Source organism: Boleophthalmus pectinirostris, unplaced genomic scaffold (genome assembly GCF_026225935.1).
Source record: "Boleophthalmus pectinirostris isolate CB_2022bp ecotype Guang Dong unplaced genomic scaffold, ASM2622593v1 HiC_scaffold_8, whole genome shotgun sequence".
Lineage (NCBI taxonomy): Eukaryota > Metazoa > Chordata > Actinopteri > Gobiiformes > Gobiidae > Boleophthalmus > Boleophthalmus pectinirostris.
The window spans coordinates 40,584,194-40,603,370 of NW_026571515.1; the positions used below are offsets into that span (position 1 = coordinate 40,584,194).

Below are 19,177 nucleotides of genomic sequence, written 5' to 3' on the forward strand. Positions count from 1 at the left end.
TTCTGAATGGATTGTTTTTGTTTTGTTTTTTTTAAAGGTGGTTCATGTTCATGAAACCCTCCAATGTGGCTGATTTGATAAAAAAGAGTGGACCAAAATTCCTGCACAGTGATGTGAAAGTCTCACTGGTAGTTTTCACAAACACTTGATTGCAGTTATTGCTGCTAAGGGTGGTTCAACCACTTCTTAGGTTTAGAGGGCAAATACTTTTTCAGATGAGCCATGTAGGTTCAGATGTTTTTTTTTTTTTTTGTTTTTGTTTTTTTCGTTTTTTCACTTAATAAATACAGTTGCCACTTAAAACTGCATTTTGTGTTTACTTGTGAATTATCTTTGTCTAATATTTAAGTTTGCTTGATCTGAAATGGCTAAGAGCGACAAAGGTGCAAAAAAAAAAAAAAAAAAAAAAAAAAGAAATGTTATAATGTTTTTACCTCCTCAAAAACAGACCTGGAGTTGTTTTGTTTCATTCTCACAGGTTTGAGTAATCCTTTTTATTAGTCTACATCACCAAAGCTCAAAATGCTCTTTTCCACCTTGTGATGTCATGAAGTGGTAGTTTTCAAGTTAACAGCTCCTTTTACCTTTAGTTCAGTAGCGTGTAAAAAAAAAAGTATAACATGGGCCCTTTTAATCTGCCTGTCTATTGTTTGAGTTGAACTTTATCCATAATTCCCTCAGTATATTTTTAGTAATACTGTATGGCAACAACAACCAAAAAAAAAAAAGAATTACGAACCTGGCTCCAACTGTTTTTGTTTCATTTGTCTGCTTTTATCCATAACACTGAATTTTAATGACTTTTTTATTCATTCACCTCAACTTCTTCTTTTTTTTTTTTTTTTTTTTTTTTTTTTTTTTTTTTTTTTTACAAGGCTTGTTTTACTTCTAGGGGGTCTGAACTGTAACACATGACACATTTAGATCACCATGTTACCTTTTATTGTTTGGAAAATGTTATATTTGCCCAAAACAACCACAACACAATCAGCACGCACATTGAATCAAGTTTGTCAAGTTGAAATCCGGCTTTTGTAATTCTGGGCTCTACAAAAAACTGAATAGACACAACCCTAACACAATATGTAATAATCGGTGTATGTAATAATGATCACATTAGTGTTCACATTTACACACAACCACCCAGAACCACTAAACAGGATGACATCTCCCTCTAGTGGAACAAACATGCAATTACATCACAGAATGAATACACATGTACTTTATACCCCATTTAAGCCTTCAGTGTCATCAAAAGTGAACTTTAACTAAAAAAAAACTCCAAAGAAACTTCCTCTCAGTGCAAAATGAAGAGCAAATAATCTGAAGCTGAGATCCATATTTGGAATTCTGATCACGAATGTCATATAAAGAGCCAATCAGGACAAAGGCTGTTAAAGGTGACACCCCTTCAGCGCTGGTTTGGCAGAAAGCGACAACTTAATCAAACCTGCTGCTAACAATAGCAAGAACAACCTCAGAGTAAGGAAGGCACCAGATTTGTCTGTTATTAATGTTCATATCTTGATTTACACACAAAAGATTGAAATAAAAACACCAGGATCAAGTCCTGCAAATACAAGGACTGGATGGAATATTTCAAAAAGTGTCTCCACACGTCTCCAATGCCCTGGCTCACTAGGAAATGAGACCCTACCAATGTCCAAAATTCTGAACTGTCCCTTTAAGAACGACCATGACAGCAACATTTACAGACAGGGGCAATGTCATGTCCACAGACAGATCATCTGTGGTTCAGTAGCGACAGATAATGATGGGGTTTTTGTCTGGCTCTCTCTGCTGGATGTTAAAGTACGCAGACACAGGGAATACCAGGCCTGTGCAGTCCACCGAGACAATCTGCTTCATGGACTCTGCGTCGTAGAAGGAGAGACCTGGAGAGGAGCAGTCCAGGTAAACCCCCACCCTCCGGAGAACACCTCTGAGAGAAACCTCCACGCTCTTATCCCGTTTACAGGAAAAATACTTCTGATTTTCAAATTTGAGGAAGTGATTTGTGACGCCCACACACCAGAAGCTCCTCTGCCCCACCTCCACCTCCCAGTAGTGCTGCCCATTGGAGAACTCATTGGTGCTGAACAAGGGAAAGGTTTGAGGAACGTTCACCACCGCTTGACCAAAGAGCCCCCCACCAAGCATCCCAACCTGTGGTGAATGAGAGCGCTGCCGGTTAACACCTACAAGCAAGTTCTTCTTGTTCTCAGGCAAGTTGTTACCAAACCTGTGACCATAATTCATCCCAGATAATGGTGGTTGCCTCCAGCTCTGAGGTGCGAAGTGGAAGCTCCTCTTGTCTTCAGACACAGTGAGGGAGCTGTTGTCGTCTCGTAGCTTGAGGAGATCTGGCCTCGGCTCCACCACCTGCAGTAGCTCCTTCCACATGAAGAACTGTAAGTGACTCTGGAAGGGGCCCTGAAACAGAGGACTTTGGACCACAGACAGGCCCTCAGACCACCTTTTGAACAGGTCCTTTGAGGCAGTGTTGCTCTGTTCTTCACTCCAACGTCTGAGGAACATCTCTGGGTCTGTGACCTTCAGATGAGACACAAAATAATAAGAAAATCATTTATAATGCACATCGTAAGTGTGTGAGGTCATATATTTGCCTGACATATTTAGATCTCCATGTTACTTTTATTGTTTTGAAAATGCTTTATTCATCAGACTCCCACTAATCGCACTAATAAAACTACATCACATCACATCGTGTACTGAGCTCTTGGTGTTACCTGCAGGAGCTGCTGCCAGCTGTCCCTCTGCTCTCTGCACTGGGCCAGAGCTGTGTCCATGGAGCTCAGACTGTGGTTCATCTTCTGAACTGTCGTCTCCTCTTTGGTCTTCAGCTCGACCCTGATCTGCTCCTCCCTCTTCCTCAGGTGCTGATGCAGAGTCTCAAACTGCCTGTGGATCTGGCTCTGCAGGTTTCCACACAGATCTTTGGCTGTGCTCCTCGCTTGGCTCTGTGCGTCTTTCAGGTTTTGGATCTCCTCGATTTGAGACGCCATGTTGGACAGTCCCAGGTCCAGGTCCCGCCTCAGTGAGGCAGCGGCCTCTCTGATTGGTTTAAACTTGTGTCCGTCGTGGGCCTCTCCGTCTCTGCAGATGATACAGGCCAGTTGCTGGTCTGTGACGCAGAACAACTTGAGCTTCTCATCGTGCTCCGGGCAAAGCAGCTGTACAAGGAGAACAATACGACAGAGGAGAGATTTAGAGAAAATATGACAGCACTTTTTACTTACAAATCTTATTTTTGATAGAATGTTTAATGTAAAGGTCAGTTCACTCTGTAGAACTGTGAACTACTAAACATCTTTTTGTGAAGTGTTGAGATTTTAACTTTATGGTTCAAAATACAATTCAGTTACAATATAGATTTTATTTATTAAGTTAATATTAGTTAAGTTAATATTATGTTTGAGTGATATCAGTGTATCACAGAGGAGCATAGAAACACATCTGGTCTGGAGGGAGCCGCTCCACAGACCTGCCCCAAGACCCCAAGAGAACTGACACTGGAGCTGAAAATTTGATCCAATATTTGGTCCCACTTCATAAAACTTGAGTAATGTGATGTTGATTTCTATTTTTAAACTTTGGCCAAAAACACACTCCCTCCTTCAGCTAATCTGCCTGATCACAGATAAAACCACTGGCACAGACTCTGGTGAAAATACTGTGCACTGTGATTATCCACTTTTCTTCTCATTCTGTCTTGTTTATTCACAGTTTGGCCACAGTGCAGTCCAGGGTTTAAAATGGTTTAATTTGGGCTTTTGGATCAGTCTTGGTTAAGTTTCATTTTGGACCTTTTCTACCCTTTTTCCATTTTAATACTAGTCCTACTTTTTGATGGATCTCTGTTAGAGACAGATATATCAGTTGGCAGATATTTGAACCTTTTTGAATATTGTCCTTAAATCTCCAGCATCCCTAAAAATATATACAACGCTTTATTTTAACACTGTAAATGAATAGATAACTGCATGGCTCTACAGCTGTGTTAGATTTGTGGTTAAAAAATAAATAAATAAATCAATCAATCATTCTGTAGTAAATAATCAAAGTCACCCTAACATACTGACGAAAAAAGGCTTATTGACCACTTGTTGGTCGGCCATGAAAACGTTTAGTTCTAGTTTAGTCCTGGTTTTAGCTCCAGTTTAATAGCCTACTTGTTGAGTTTGCTGAAGATTGTAAATGTCTTCTTGTTTTATCCCTTTAGAGTTTGGCTCTGGTTTATCTCCGGGGTTCTTACCTTCTCCTGCCCGGGTCCGCTCCTCTGTAGCGGCCGCTCTTTGGCCTTCTCCGCCAGGCTCTTCAGGATGTGGTTGGTGACGAGGTGCTCCAGTTCACCTGCAGCCGGTAAAAGAGCGCGACACTGCGGGCACTGAGCCGAGGGGACCGCGGTGATGCAGCTGCGGCAGAACGAGTGTCCGCAGGAGAGAGTCACCGGCTCCGTGAAGATGTGCAGACACACGGAACAGCGCAAGTCCTCTGCGTAAAACGCGCCCGCCATCTCTGCTTCTGTTTCTGATTCTGCGGCGCTGCGCACTTAGAGAAAGTGAAGTTTCGAGTTCTCTGTTAGTTTTTGTCACGTGACTATATTCATCAGTGTTGCGTTTGTGTAATCTGTTATCTGTTATCCCTTGTTATGTTAACTATGTTCAGCAAAGAAAACACGCAGCGACTAAAACGTGTGTTCAAAAATTCATCATTTCAAGTTTTTATTTCTCATACAAATTTAATTTAACCTCCACCTTAACCCTCCCTTTGCTCTGTGGACAACTGCAATCCTTTGTCTTTCTCTCAGTGAGCTTCATGATCAAGTCCCTGAAATGGTTTTCTCTTTACAGCTGTGTCATATCAGGGTCAAGAACTGACAAAAGTGCAAAGCCATGATCAAAGTAAACAATAAAGGATCTTTTAAAAAATCTAAACATAGTTATTCTGAGTTTATTTTGTGTTCACTACATTCCACTTGTGTCATTCATAGTTTGGATGCTTCAGTGAGAATCTACAGTGTAAATAATCCTGGAAATAAAGAAGAAGAAAAGAAGAGACATAAATGAAACATTCGCATTTTTGACAGTTTTATTTAAAGTGACTCCAGTGGAACCTCAGACTCAATGATGCAAAATTCTATTGTCTTTTACCAAATGATGGAATGGAAAGTGGGAACTGAACGTATGAACCTAAAAGACTGGAGGTGGCATGTTCTGGATGGGAGATTTATGGCAGTAATGACCGATCAGCCTGTGGCACCACTAGAAATACTAGATGTATTTTCTGAAGTTGCAAGAAAGATTACAGCAAAGAAATGCACATGGAAATAACATGGACTCACTTGTCGTGGTACTAGCTGCACAAACTCACAGGTGCCTGATTGATCAGATGAAGAACTAAGCAAAAAACACACCAGGAACTGATATAAGAGGTGCCAGAACCAAGAGCCACAGAGCGGGGGTCGACCCTCCCCTGTTGTTGCACCCTGTCGAGGTGGGGAGGCTTGTGTGCCTCTGTGACCCTGAATACCAGTGGGGTTATACCAGTGGGGTTATACCCCTGGCAGAGGCCAGTCTAAAAGCAGCATTGCCATCACCCTTTGGCAATAGGTTTACAAATGGTGTTTCTGCCTATGCAAATTAGGACATATTCAAATATGTAAAAAAAAAAAACTTGTAATACAAAAATACCAAAAAAAAACAACAGTTTGGTGTATTTTGGGCATATTCGATTATCATTTACATATTAAAGTTCATTTTCAAAGAAACTTGTTCCCATGAAAAGTACATTTTCTTTGTTTAACATTCACTGTGTAAAGCTTCATTTTGATAGGAGTAAAGAACAAAAAAGAAAGAAAAAAATAAAATAAAATAGCCCCATTGGGATGTTTTGTTGCTGTATTGACACATATCTCGCATTAATGAGAACCAAACATATTTCGTCAATGAGGATTTCTTAGGACTTTTAGTATGTTGTTGGACACCTCATAGAAATGGTCTAAGCTAAACAAAAAAAAAAAAAAAAAAAAAAAAATATATATATATATATATATATAATATATATATATAATATATATATATATATAATATATATATATATATATATAATTAATTATATTGTTTTGCTCCAAAATAAGTTGCTTTGCCTAGACTAAATGGAAATCTCTAAATCTGAGATGTTTTTTTTTTTTTTTTTTATCAATTCACCTGCAATGTCTCACTGCTTTTGTAATTTTGGTCTCTAGAAAAAAATAAATAAATAAACTGAATAGAGACAAACACAATATGTAATAATAATCACATAAGTCAGGAGTGTCCAAACATTTTTCATCAAGGGCCACATATCTAAACTGACTGATGCTCAATACAGTGAATAATAGAAATATGTGCAGGTTTAACACATTATACTGAGCCATCAGTCTGTATTCACACTGATATAACCACTAAACACTAAATATGAAATATTTGCTTTATCAAGGTAGATTTTCAAAAAACTTGCACTAAAAAATATTTTTTTAATTGATGCAAGGCCAATTCACCTGGAAGCCTGAGGGCCAAGAAAAATGTGTCTGAGGGCCACACTTGGCCCCCGGGTCATACTTTGGACATGCCTGACATAAGTGTTCACATTTACACACGACGGCCCAGAACCACTAAACAGGATGACATCTCCCTCTAGTGGAAGAAACATGCCATTACATCACAGAATGAACAGACATGCACTTTATACCCTCATTCAGAGGAAGGAAGGCACCAAATTTGTCTGTTATTAATGTTCATATGATTTGCACATACAATAGTGAAATAAAAACACCAGAATCGAGTACAGCAGGTTAATATAACATTTTAAAGCCTTAATGACGACCATGACAACAACATTTACAGACAGGGGCAATGTCATGTCCACAGACAGATCATCTGTGGTTCAGTAGCGACAGATAATGATGGGGTTTTTGTCTGGCTCTCTCTGCTGGATGTTAAAGTACGCAGACACAGGGAATACCAGGCCTGTGCAGTCCACCGAGACAATCTGCTTCATGGACTCTGCGTCGTAGAAGGAGAGACCTGGAGAGGAGCAGTCCAGGTAAACCCCCACCCTCCGGAGAACACCTCTGAGAGAAACCTCCACGCTCTTATCACGTTTACAGGAAAAATACTTCTGATTTTCAAATTTGAGGAAGTGATTTGTGACGCCCACACACCAGAAGCTCCTCTGCCCCACCTCCACCTCCCAGTAGTGCTGCCCATTGGAGAACTCATTGGTGCTGAACAAGGGAAAGGTTTGAGGAACGTTCACACACCGCTTGACCAAAGAGCCCCCCACCAAGCATCCCAACCTGTGGTGAATGAGAGCGCTGCCGGTTAACACCTACAAGCAAGTTCTTCTTGTTCTCAGGCAAGTTGTTACCAAACCTGTGACCATAATTCATCAGATCCATAGATAATGGTGGTTGCCTCCAGCTCTCAGGTGCATAGTGGAAGCTCCTCTTGTCTTCAGACACAGTGAGGGAGCTGTTGTCGTCTCGTAGCTTGAGGAGATCTGGCCTCGGCTCCACCACCTGCAGTAGCTCCTTCCACATGAAGAACTGTAAGTGACTCTGGAAGGGGCCCTGAAACAGAGGACTTTGGACCACAGGCAGGTCTTCAGACCGCCTTTTGAACAGGTCCTTTGAGGCAGTGTTGCTCTGTTCTTCACTCCAACGTTTGAGGAACATCTCTGGGTCTGTGACCTTCAGATGAGACACAAAATAATAAGAAAATCATTTATAATGCACATCGTAAGCATGTGAGGTCATATATTTGCCTGACATATTTAGATCTCCATGTTACTTTTATTGTTTTGAAAATGCTTTATTCATCAGACTCCCACTAATCGCACTAATAAAACTACATCACATCACATCGTGTACTGAGCTCTTGGTGTTACCTGCAGGAGCTGCTGCCAGCTCTCCCTCTGCTCTCTGCACTGGGCCAGAGCTGTGTCCATGGAGCTCAGACTGTGGTTCATCTTCTGAACTGAACTGTCATCTCCTCTTTGGTCTTCAGCTCGACCCTGATCTGCTCCTCCCTCTTCCTCAGGTGCTGATGCAGAGTCTCAAACTGCCTGTGGATCTGGCTCTGCAGGTTTCCACACAGATCTTTGGCTGTGCTCCTCGCTTGGCTCTGTGCGTCTTTCAGGTTTTGGATCTCCTCGATTTGAGACGCCATGTTGGCCAGTCCCAGGTCCAGGTCCCGCCTCAGTGAGGCAGCGGCCTCTCTGATTGGTTTAAACTTGTGTCCGTCGTGGGCCTCTCCGTCTCTGCAGATGATACAGGCCAGTTGCTGGTCTGTGACGCAGAACAACTTGAGCTTCTCATCGTGCTCCGGGCAAAGCAGCTGTACAAGGAGAACGATACAACAGAGGAGAGATTTAGAGAAAATATGACAGCACTTTTTACTTACAAATCTTATTTTTGATAGAATGTTTAATGTAAAGGTCAGTTCACTCTGTAGAACTGTGAACTGTACTAAACATCTTGTTGTGAAGTGTTGAGATTTTAACTTTATGGTTCAAAATACAATTCAGTTACAATATAGATTTTATTTATTAAGTTAATATTAGTTATTTGGGTGATATCAGTGTATCACAGAGGAGCATAGAAACACCGACACTGGAGATGCATGGTTTAGCTGAAAATTTGATCCAATATTTGGTCCCACTTCATAAAACTTGAGTAATGTGATGTTGATTTCCATTTTTGAACTTTGGCCAAAAACACACTCCCTCCTTCAGCTAATCTGCCTGATCACAGATAAAACCACTGGCACAGACTCTGGTGAAAATACTGCGCACAGTGATTATCCACTTTTCTTCTCATTCTGTCTTGTTTATTCACAGTTTGGCCACAGTGCAGTCCAGGGTTTAAAATGGTTTAATTTGGGCTTTTGGATCAGTCTTGGTTAAGTTTCATTTTGGACCTTTTCTACCCTTTTTCCATTTTAATACTAGTCCTACTTTTTGATGGATCTCTGTTAGAGACAGATATATCAGTTGGCAGATATTTGAACCTTTTTGAATATTGTCCTTAAATCTCCAGCATCCCTAAAAATATATACAACGCTTTATTTTAACACTGTAAATGAATAGATAACTGCATGGCTCTACAGCTGTGTTAGATTTGTGGTTAAAAAATAAATAAATAAATCAATCAATCATTCTGTAGTAAATAATCAAAGTCACCCTAACATACTGACGAAAAAAGGCTTATTGACCACTTGTTGGTCGGCCATGAAAACGTTTAGTTCTAGTTTAGTCCTGGTTTTAGTTCCAGTTTAATAGCCTACTTGTTGAGTTTGCTGAAGATTGTAAATGTCTTCTTGTTTTATCCCTTTAGAGTTTGGCTCTGGTTTATCTCCGGGGTTCTTACCTTCTCCTGCCCGGGTCCGCTCCTCTGTAGCGGCCGCTCTTTGGCCTTCTCCGCCAGGCTCTTCAGGATGTGGTTGGTGACGAGGTGCTCCAGTTCACCTGTAGCCGGTAAAAAGAGCGCGAACACTGCGGGCACTGAGCCGAGGGGACCGCGGTGATGCAGCTGCGGCAGAACGAGTGTCCGCAGGAGAGAGTCACCGGCTCCGTGAAGATGTGCAGACACACGGAACAGCGCAAGTCCTCTGCGTAAAACGCGCCCGCCATCTCTGCTTCTGTTTCTGATTCTGCGGCGCTGCGCACTTAGAGAAAGTTAAGTTTCGATTTCTCTTTTAGTTTTTGTCACGTGACTATATTCATCAGTGTTGCGTTTGTGTAATCTGTTATCTGTTATCCCTTGTTATGTAACCTGTGTGCAGCAAAGAAAACATGCAGCGACTAAAACGTATGTTCAACAATTCATACTTTTTATTTCGCATATACTAATTTAATTTAACCCTTGTATTGTGTTAGAAAGCTACACGCGTCTTTAGTGTTACCGGGTCAAATTTGACCCGTGATTTAACTCAGCCTGAAAATACTTAAAAACACTAGATATCATCCAATATTGTTTTTCTCCTCATAACTAACTTAGTATGTGTTCATGTCCATGGAAACATTTTTATTTTTTATTTATTTTTTTTGGCTGCACAGACCTTTTATCTTAAAATATACCACACATTTTTTGATTACAAAAACTGTTTAAATTCACTAATTATATTTCCTATAGTGATAAAATTTGTAATTATATTATATAATTATACTATAATGATAATAATTTTATATATAATACATATAATATAAATCTAAATTATATAAGTATAATTATATTGGGTGTGAAGAGGCTTGGTGACCATGAACTGTCACTTTTTCTTGACTTGAAGACGTCTCTTTCAGTCTTTGTGACATCTGGGTTCTCCTCACCACATGTGTGCTCTTGTTCAGGGTCATACTGAACCTCATCCTCATCCACAGACGTATATATGAATGGACATAACTAACGCTGTAGCCACCGCGTTCCAAATAGAAAGTTCTCCAGGAGGCTCTTCCGGCTCCTTCTGACTCTGGCTCCAATTGACTTATGTTAGGATCTTGTCGTCCTTCTCTCTGTACCTGCTGCTGTGAACCTCGTCATTTTGGTCTTAAAATATACATATTAACCTGCGACACATGATCCTGATTTATTTTTTATTTTTTGGCTGTTTTGTCTGTCCAAAAAATCCTATTCATAACATATAACCTGACTCTAGATTCGCTCCTGTAACCGTGAGCTTCATTTGAGCGGCGCCAAACGCTGTGGGTGACGTCACACTCACTTAGTCCACTTCTTTTATTCAGTCTGTGCCCTCATCCTCATCCTCAGATACATCTTCCTCAGCTTCACTTTCCTCTCTGTCTTCAGAATCACTGTCATGACCAAAGATCTGATCCAGCGCCTCATAAACAGTGAACCTGCTCATGTTGACTGATGCTGCAACAGAATACAGCTGATAATATCTCACTAAAACCCTGTTTATATATGACAATGTTTATTTTAGATTCAAAATGTGTCAATGTGCTGCAAGAAAGAGAAGAGTTCACGTGGGTGAAGACGACCTTTTTGTGTGTGTGTGTGTGCGTGTGTGTGTGTGTGTGTGTGTGTGCGTGTGCGTTTGCGTGTGTGTGTTGTGTGTGTGTGTGTTGTGGGACACACTGAGCCATATTTGATCCACAGAGCAGCCTACAGCTTGTAAGTGATGCATAAAACAGCCACTATTCTCTGCCGGGTCATTTTTGACCCGTAACACCACAGATGTCACTTTTTTTTTTCAGACCTTTACAATTTACTAAAATGGTGAAAATTGATTTTGTTGCGTTAAAATAGTTGTGTCTGAGGATTAGATGAAGCCTCATTCCGGTACAAAAAAGCAAATGGCAGTTTTTACATACCTAAACTTGAAAACGGGTCAATTTTGACCCTAACACAATATAAGGGTTAACCTCCACCTTAATCCGCCCTTTATGTCAATCCTTTGTCTTTCTCTCAGTGAGCTTCATGATCAAGTCCCTGAAATGGTTTTCTCTTTATCTATAACGCTGAGTTTAGATTTTTAAAAAGACACTTTACTCTTTGCTTTGATCATGGCTTTGCACTTTTGTCAGTTCTTAATTTTATTTATTTATTTATTTATTTGAGACAGGGACAGCGCACAATTTTGACATGAACCTTAACATGAGAGATGCATTGTACATCAGGTTGTAGCATCAGTGCTCATTTCCACCTGTCGTCCCTGGACAGGTTCATTGATTGATTGTGTTTAACTGACCTTGTCTATCAACTGTTCTTTCTGGAGACCTGGAGCATGTTTTGGGTTGATGGGGGAAACCAGAGCACCCAGAGGAAACCCATCCAGACAAGGGGAGAAACATGCAAACTTCATGTTTGCATGGAGTTTGCAAGCAAACATGGACATGACACATGTCAGGTTCTTGACCCTGACATGACACAGCTGAGTTTATTTTGTGTCTCTACATTCCACTTGTGTCATTCATAGTTGATTATAGATGATTCAGTGAGAATCTACAGTGCAAATAATCCTGGAAATAAAGAAGAGAGAGAAGAAGAGACATAAATGAAATGTCCACATTTTTGACTGGTTTTTAATATTTTCATAAAAATGTAACAAGTATCACTAAAATAAATGAATAAAATGAATTATAAGTAGCAGAAAGAAGAGTTGTCAAAGCCTGATCCCGTCACATCTCAGAAGCCAAACAAGGCAGCACCCGGTCAGGACTCGGATGGGAGACACTGGGAAAATCAGGTGCCACAGTGGGGCGTCATTGTGTCCTTAGGCAAAACACTTCACCCACTGCCTACTATGAAAGTGGTGTGTCCGTGTGTGAGTGATGATGGTGTTTGAAGGGGCCGATTGGCTGCAAATTGGCAGCTTTGCTTCCATAAATCTGCCCCAGGGCAATTGTGGCTACAGTAGTACCACCACTGAGAATGGAGTGAATAAATAATGATCTGTAAAGTGTCTTTGAGTGTCCAGAAAAAAGCTATAATAGCTAATAATAATAATAATAATAATAATAATAATAATAATAATAATAATAATAATAAACAGTTAGATCTGAAAACCTGAGGTTACACAGGAAGATATTAAAGGCTGTAAACCTGAACACTGTACTGGGGCTTTAAACCTCACACTGACTGAATCAACCTCTTTTTAATTCAGCCAAACGAGAGAATGGCGTGCTGAACCTAACACGTGCTGAACACAGCGTGTGCAGAGGGAAGTGTAACATGCAATATGTCCACCAGATGTCGCCACTCTACTTACCACCGTGCCACTTACGCACTGCACACCACAACTCAATCAAATGAAGAAAGATCCACTCAGAGGGCAATTATTTATACGATATTTAGTCCCATGTTTCTCTCTCGTGTTACTTTAAAATGTATTTGCTCTTTTTTTTTTTTTTTTTTTGCATTGTAGACTGCGTGCACATTACTTGTCCTTTTTATCGAATCTATTGTCATATTGTCACACAAACAGTTCACTTACTACAGAAAACTGGAAACACAGTCTCCAAAACAGGGTACACAGTATATTTGTGCACATGTGTGTTTGAAAAGAGAATCCTCCACCCTCCATGTAGATAATATTTAGTCTGTGTATGTGTTGGTTTTGTATATGTGGTAAAAAAGCTGATCATGTGGTATAAAGGTCAGAGGGGAAACAGGTGACTTCCTCTTGATGAGCAGGCCTAACACACGGCTATTTCTGGTGAGCCAAACAAATGTTTGTTTGTACATTTTAATCTTGTTAAAAAACACATTTTTAATTTTTGTAACTTGGATTTTAAGGGTTTTAACGGTCCAGATCAGAGGTATGTTTTTAACTTATCTTATTGTTTAATTTTGTGTTCACAGGCTCTGTGCTGGTTGCCTTTTTTTTTTTTTTTCTTTGAGTTTTAGTTTGAGTTGAGTTAGTGTTAATTTATTGTATCTCTGCAGTGGGTGTGGGCTGGAGGGAGCTGGGTGTGGAGGGGCTCACTTAGAGGGAGACCTTATTTCTAGTTATTGGTGGTGGTGGCACTTGTAATTGGGTGTTTTCAGTTGTGGTAATGGTTTTCTTTGTATTAACCTTGTTTGTTTTTCACTTATAGCATGTCTCCTTCACCCCAGCTTTAGGGTGGAGCCTCACCCCTGCAGTAGTATCCTCACCTGTTAAATCAACCTTAACCTTCTGTTTGTAAATAAAAGTTGCCGTATGGCTGTTAGACCCACACACTGACTGACTTGCTTTGTTATTAAAGCTACCTGTAAATCGCAGGTGTTACATATGTATTGGTTTTGTATATGTATTGGTTTATCTAAACAGCAGTCAGGTGATTTGTTATTTGTTCCCATCGTTACAGTGTATTTTAATAGGCTAATGTAACAAATTTAGCTTCCTGTATGTTGACACTGTCCATGGACTCCAGGTGAAAAATAACCCTCTGACATATTTACTCTGATGTGTTGTTTCAAGTGCCTGTGTGACTCTGTTTCTGATTTCTACTGTAATTTTAATGTCATTTCCTCATCACAAACTGAGCTGGACTTGAGTTTTGTTTCATTCACACATGTCTAACACACAAACCCTGCATATCTAGGCTCAAATGGAAAACACTGTTCCACCTTGTGATGTCATGTGGTGATACAGGAAGTGCTCCACTGTGCTTTAAACATACACCTTCAATGCAATCTTTTGGAGCATTTCAGACCTGGAATTGCCAATCTCTACTGAACTGAAGATAAAAAGTAACTTACTGTAACTGTTAATTGAAAACTTAGTGACATCACAAGGTGAAACAGATCCTTTCGAGCTTTGGAGATGTGAGTGAAACAAAACAACTCCAGGTCTGCTTTTGAGAAGGTCACATTACAACATGACTAAAAGCTCACAAGAGTCTACTTTGGGTAATAGTTTTACAACATGAGAGATGGATCAGAGACCGCAGGTTTGATTCTGTTTGATCACACATTATACTTTAGTTATGTCAAATTTGTGGCCATCAGATCTCAGAAGATAAGCAGGTTTGGGCCTGGTTAGTACTTGGATGGGACAGTATAGTATCAAAGTGGTGAGTGAGTGTTGGTGGTGGTCGGAGGGACTGATGGTGCACATTGGCAGCCTTGTCAGTCTGCCCCTGGGCAGCTGTGGCTACAATAGTAACTTACCACCACCAAGTGTGGAGTGAATGAACAATGACCTGTAAAGCACTTTGGGTGACTTGAAAGGTGATATATAAATGCAATGATTAAGTAATAATAACAACAATAATAATAAAACTCATTTCTATGAATGTGTGTAGGTAGTTCATTTTGACAGTTGTATTCTGCTCCAATTAAAGGGAGCACATATCGACAGGTCGATATCTTCTATAAAACAAGGCTCAAATAAGGAGAAAGAAAATGACTTTAAACACGGAAATCTTTATATTACATAACGGCGGTGTTGGGGAGTAACAGATTACATGTACTGGAGTTATGTAATCAGAGTACAAATGATGAGTAACTGTATTCAGTTACAGTTACTGTTTCAGTGAGTGGTAATTGGATTACAGTTACTTTGCTGAAATAAATGGATTACACGGTGGTGTTTTCCTGTTTTCACATTTTGGGCTATATCCTCTTTTTTTTTTTTTCCAGAAACTAAACCAGGACTAAAGAAACTAAACCAGGACCAAACCAGGATTTAACAGGACTAAATCCTGCTGTGTGGACTGTGTTTCCTCTTCTTCTATCAATAATATTTTTAATTTGGTTCAGTAAAGTCTGGGCTTTTTATTTTCTTTTATCAGACAAAACATTTTATGTGAAGATTTCCTCGTCTTTGTTTCTCTACAGCAAATCAAGTAATCCAAAGTATTCAGATTACATTACTCACTTTAAGTAATTTAATGGATTCCATTACAAAGTACATTTTGGGGTATGTAATCTGTAATCTGTAGGGGAATACATTTTGAAAGTCACCTTCCCAACACTGCAGAAACGCTAATATCACAGGCTACAGTGTGAATATAGTGATATTTCTAAACAAAGTTACAACGTTTTCTACACATGGAAACAAAATAAAATATGATGTAATGAAAACGATAATGATAAAATCCAATATTAAATCCAAACTATTCAATCATCTAACGCACTTATTCTGCTATATTCTTTATTATTAGACAGTAACAGCGCTTGGGAGTCGTGCGCATGCGCAGTAGCGTTAGGTTGCTCAAATCGATGGATAGGTCATTTCGACAGGACACCGTCACTTCTATGTCGATGTGATTCTAACGTCCGCTGTTGATAAAACGGTCCTTCACTTGCGCATGCGTAATACAGCGCGTGCGTGCAGGGATTTACCTTTCACTGGCGACTCTGCGTCATCGCTCGTCCTCCAATGAGAAAAAGCTTCACAGTAACACCGGCTGCAAAAGAGGAGAGAGACAGAGAGGGAGGACGAGAGAAATCAAGCAAGAGAGAGCTGCGTACATGACAGAAGCGTGCGTAACGGCGCCGTGCACAATCCGGCATATTCAGGTGAGATTTTATTTTATTTTATTGGAAAAGGATTCAGAGAGAAACGACAGACATATGTTTAGATTCTTGGACGCGCAAACGTTACGCAGCCAAAGCTCACCTGCATCTCTTGTTCGGTCCCTGGTTCGGTCCTGGTTTAGTCTCTGGTTTTGTCCTCGGATGTCGAAGCAACAGTAACACGTAAAATCAGACAAAGACACAGGAACGTAGCGAAACATGCGCACAAGACGCGAGCATCTCCGCGTTAATCCGTGTGTTTATGCGCTGTCCGAGGGATCATGAGGACACGGCGGGGACAGTGGCTCCGGCATCATGTTTTCTGTGACATAAATGGCCTATCGCGCCGTAGGGACATGGTTTAATGTGAGACAGAACCAAATGATCCAAGTTCGAATTCAGCACAGAGCTCAGAAATGTGAAGGATGAGAGAAAAGACAACAGCTTTGCGCGGTGATGCGTTTTCAGATTTTAGCCACAAGAAATAAATTAGGGGGAAAAAAATAAGTCATAGGTAGAACCTGAGCCCCGTTTAAACCGACACGATGGAGTTACTGCTTTAGTCCTGGTTTAGTCCTGGTTTAGTCCCTTCTTTAGACCTGGTTCAGTTTTATTTAAGTCCCTGCTTCAGGTGTATTCCCGTTTTTATTTCCTGGTTTAGTCCTGGTTTAATCTTGTTTAGACCCTGCTTTAGTCCTGGTTTTGTCCTGGGTTTATTTCTGGGTTTAGTGTGGGATTAAATCCTAGTTTAGTTCTGTTTTAGTCCTTGGTTTCATCCCTGCATCAGTCCTGGTTTATTCCCTGGTTTAATTCCTGGTTTAGTCCTGGGTTTAGGATTTAGTCCTAGTTTAGTCCTGTTTTAGTCCTTGGTTTCATCTCTGCATCAGCTCTGTTTTTCGCTGATTAAGACCCTGGTTTAGTCCTGGTTTATTCCCTGGTTTAGTCCTGGGTTTAGTCTAGGATTTAGTCCTAGTTTAGTTCTGTTTTACTCCTTGATTTCATCCCTGAATCAGTCCTGGTTTATTCCCTGATTAGGACCCTGGTTTAGTCCTGGTTTAGCCCCTGCTTTGGTCCTGGTTTATTACCTGGTTTAGTCCTGGTTTAGTCCCTTCCTTAGGCCTGGTTCAGTTCTAGTTAAGTCCCTGCTTCAGGTGTATTCCCTGATTTATTTCCTGGTTTAGTCCTGGTTTAATCTTGTTTAGACCCTGGTTTAGTCCTGGTTTAGTTCTGGGTTTATTTCTGGGTTTAGTGTGGGATTTTGTCCTAGTTTATTTCTGTTTTAGTCCTTGGTTTCATCCCTGCTTCGGTCCTGGTGTATTCCCTGGTTTATTACCTAGTTTAGTCCTGGTTTAGTCCTGGTGTAGTCCCTGGTTTATTACCTGGTTTAGTCCCTGCTTTAGTCTTGGTTTATTCCCTGGTTTATCCTCTAGTTTAGTCCCTGCTTTAGTCCTGGGTTTAGTCTGGGATTTAGTCCTAGTTTAGTTCTGTTGTAGTTCGTGGTTTCGTCCCTGCATCAGTCCTGGTTTATTCCCTGATTAGGACCCTCGTTTAGTCCTGGTTTAGCCCCTGCTTCGGTCCTGATTTAGTCCTGTTTAGTCCCTGCGTTATTCTTGGTTTATTCCCTGGTTTATCCCCTGGTTTAGTCCTGGGTTTAGTCTAGGATTTAGTCCTAGTTTAGTTCTGTTTTACTCCTTGGTTTCATTCCTGCATCAGTCTTGGTTTATCCCCTGATTAGGACCCTGGTTTAGCCCTAGTTTATCCTCTAGTTTAGTCCCAGGTTTAGCTCTGGGTTTAGTACTGGTTTAGTCCTGGGTTTATTCCCTGCTTTAGTTTTGTTTAGTCCTTGCTTTTTGTCCTGGTTTATTCCCTTGTTTAGTCCTGGGTTTAGTCCTAGGTTCAGTGAGGGATTTAGTCCTGATTTACTTTTCTTGTCTAGTCCTGTTTTAGTCCTGGTTTAGTCTGTTTTAGTCCTGTTTTAGTCCTGTTTTAGTCCTGGTTTAGTCTTGTTTCAGTCCTGTTTTAGTCTTGTTTCAGTGCTGTTTCAGTCCTGTTTTAGTCCTGTTTCAGTCCTGGTTTAGTCTTGTTTCAGTCCTGTTTTAGTCCTGTTTCAGTCCTGGTTTAGTCCTGTTTTAGTCCTGGTTTAGTCCTGTTTCAGTCCTGTTTCAGTCTTGTTTTAGTCCTGGTTTAGTCCTATTTCAGTCCTGTTTTAGTCCTGGTTTAGTCTTGTTTCAGTCCAGTTTCAGTCCTGTTTTAGTCCTGGTTTAGTCCTGGTTCAGTCCTGTTTTAGTCCTGGTTTAGTCCTGTTTCAGTCCTGGTTTAGTCCTGTTTAGTCCTGTTTTAGTCCTGGTTTAGTCCTGTTTTAGTCCTGGTTTAGTCCTGTTTTAGTCCTGGTTTAGTCCTGTTTTAGTCCTGGGTTAATCCTGTTTTAGTCCTGGTTTAGTCCTATTTCAGTCCTGGTTTAGTCCTGTTTTAGTCCTGGTTTAGTCCTGGTTTAGTCTTGTTTCAGTCCTGTTTCAGTCTTGTTTCAGTCCTGTTTTAGTCCTGGGTTAGTCCTGTTTTAGTCCTGGTTTAGTCCTGGTTTAGTCCTATTTCAGTCCTGGTTTAGTCCTGTTTTAGTCCTGGTTTAGTCTTGTTTCAGTCATGGTTTAGTCTTGTTTCAGTCCTGTTTCAGTCTTGTTTCAGTCCTGTTTCAGTCCTGTTTCAGTCTTGTTTCAGTCCTGTTTTAGTCCTGTTTCAGTCCTGTTTTAGTCCTGAGTTAGTCCTGTTTTAGTCCTGGTTTAGTCCTGGTTTAGTCCTATTTCAGTCCTGGTTTAGTCCACATTATTGCAGAGAAGTGACCTCTTTACACCTGCGTCCTGTGCCAGTGTTGTGTAGTAAACACACGAGTGCATCAGAGTGCATTCAGTTATTGTCAGCACACTTCACCACAGTAAAAAGAGCCGTCAGACTGTGTAAATACTAAAACTGAAAACATATACAAATCTTCCAACAAACATTAATGTTATCATTTCAAACTCTCTTTCGGTACGATACTTGATACTCAGGACTAATTCTGATCCCACGGTGATAATAAACCCTCTTTCTTTAGACAATACAATGTGATTTTCAATATTAAATGGCAGAGGTGGGACCAAGTCGTTGTTTTGCAAG

At 40.4% G+C, this 19,177-nt stretch overlaps 3 protein-coding genes and 1 pseudogene across 4 annotated transcripts in view; 1 reads left to right on the top strand and 3 right to left on the bottom strand.

Annotated features, from left to right (window-relative positions):
* Positions 1-925: 925 nt before the first annotated feature.
* Positions 926-4,610, bottom strand: LOC110171940 (zinc-binding protein A33-like). Of its 2 annotated transcripts, XM_055166027.1 has the most exons (4): positions 4,277-4,610; positions 2,751-3,194; positions 2,243-2,553; positions 1,984-2,166 (listed from the first exon to the last, which is right to left on the bottom strand). In XM_055166027.1, the coding sequence occupies exons 1-4, from the start codon at positions 4,535-4,537 to the stop codon at positions 2,124-2,126; spliced, it is 1,059 nt and encodes a 352-aa protein (XP_055022002.1). In that variant the 5' UTR covers positions 4,538-4,610; the 3' UTR covers positions 1,984-2,123. The 2 variants fall into 2 exon arrangements, with proteins under 2 accessions (XP_055022000.1, XP_055022002.1); XM_055166025.1 differs by having other exon boundaries at positions 926-2,553.
* A 1,538-nt stretch (positions 4,611-6,148) lies between these two features.
* LOC129412358 (nuclear factor 7, ovary-like) lies at positions 6,149-7,738 on the bottom strand. The gene is made up of 2 exons (XM_055165947.1): positions 7,437-7,738; positions 6,149-7,360 (listed from the first exon to the last, which is right to left on the bottom strand). Exons 1-2 carry the CDS (start codon positions 7,736-7,738, stop codon positions 6,949-6,951), a joined length of 714 nt encoding a protein of 237 aa, XP_055021922.1. The 3' UTR covers positions 6,149-6,948.
* A 182-nt stretch (positions 7,739-7,920) lies between these two features.
* LOC129412359 (nuclear factor 7, brain-like) lies at positions 7,921-9,719 on the bottom strand (annotated as a pseudogene).
* A 6,242-nt stretch (positions 9,720-15,961) lies between these two features.
* The window catches only part of slco4a1 (solute carrier organic anion transporter family, member 4A1), a 35,768-nt gene continuing 32,552 nt past the window's right edge, over positions 15,962-19,177 (top strand). The window contains exon 1 of the mRNA XM_055166121.1: positions 15,962-16,030. The gene's annotated coding sequence lies outside the window, so the exon portion shown is untranslated. The remainder of the gene's footprint in view (positions 16,031-19,177) is intronic.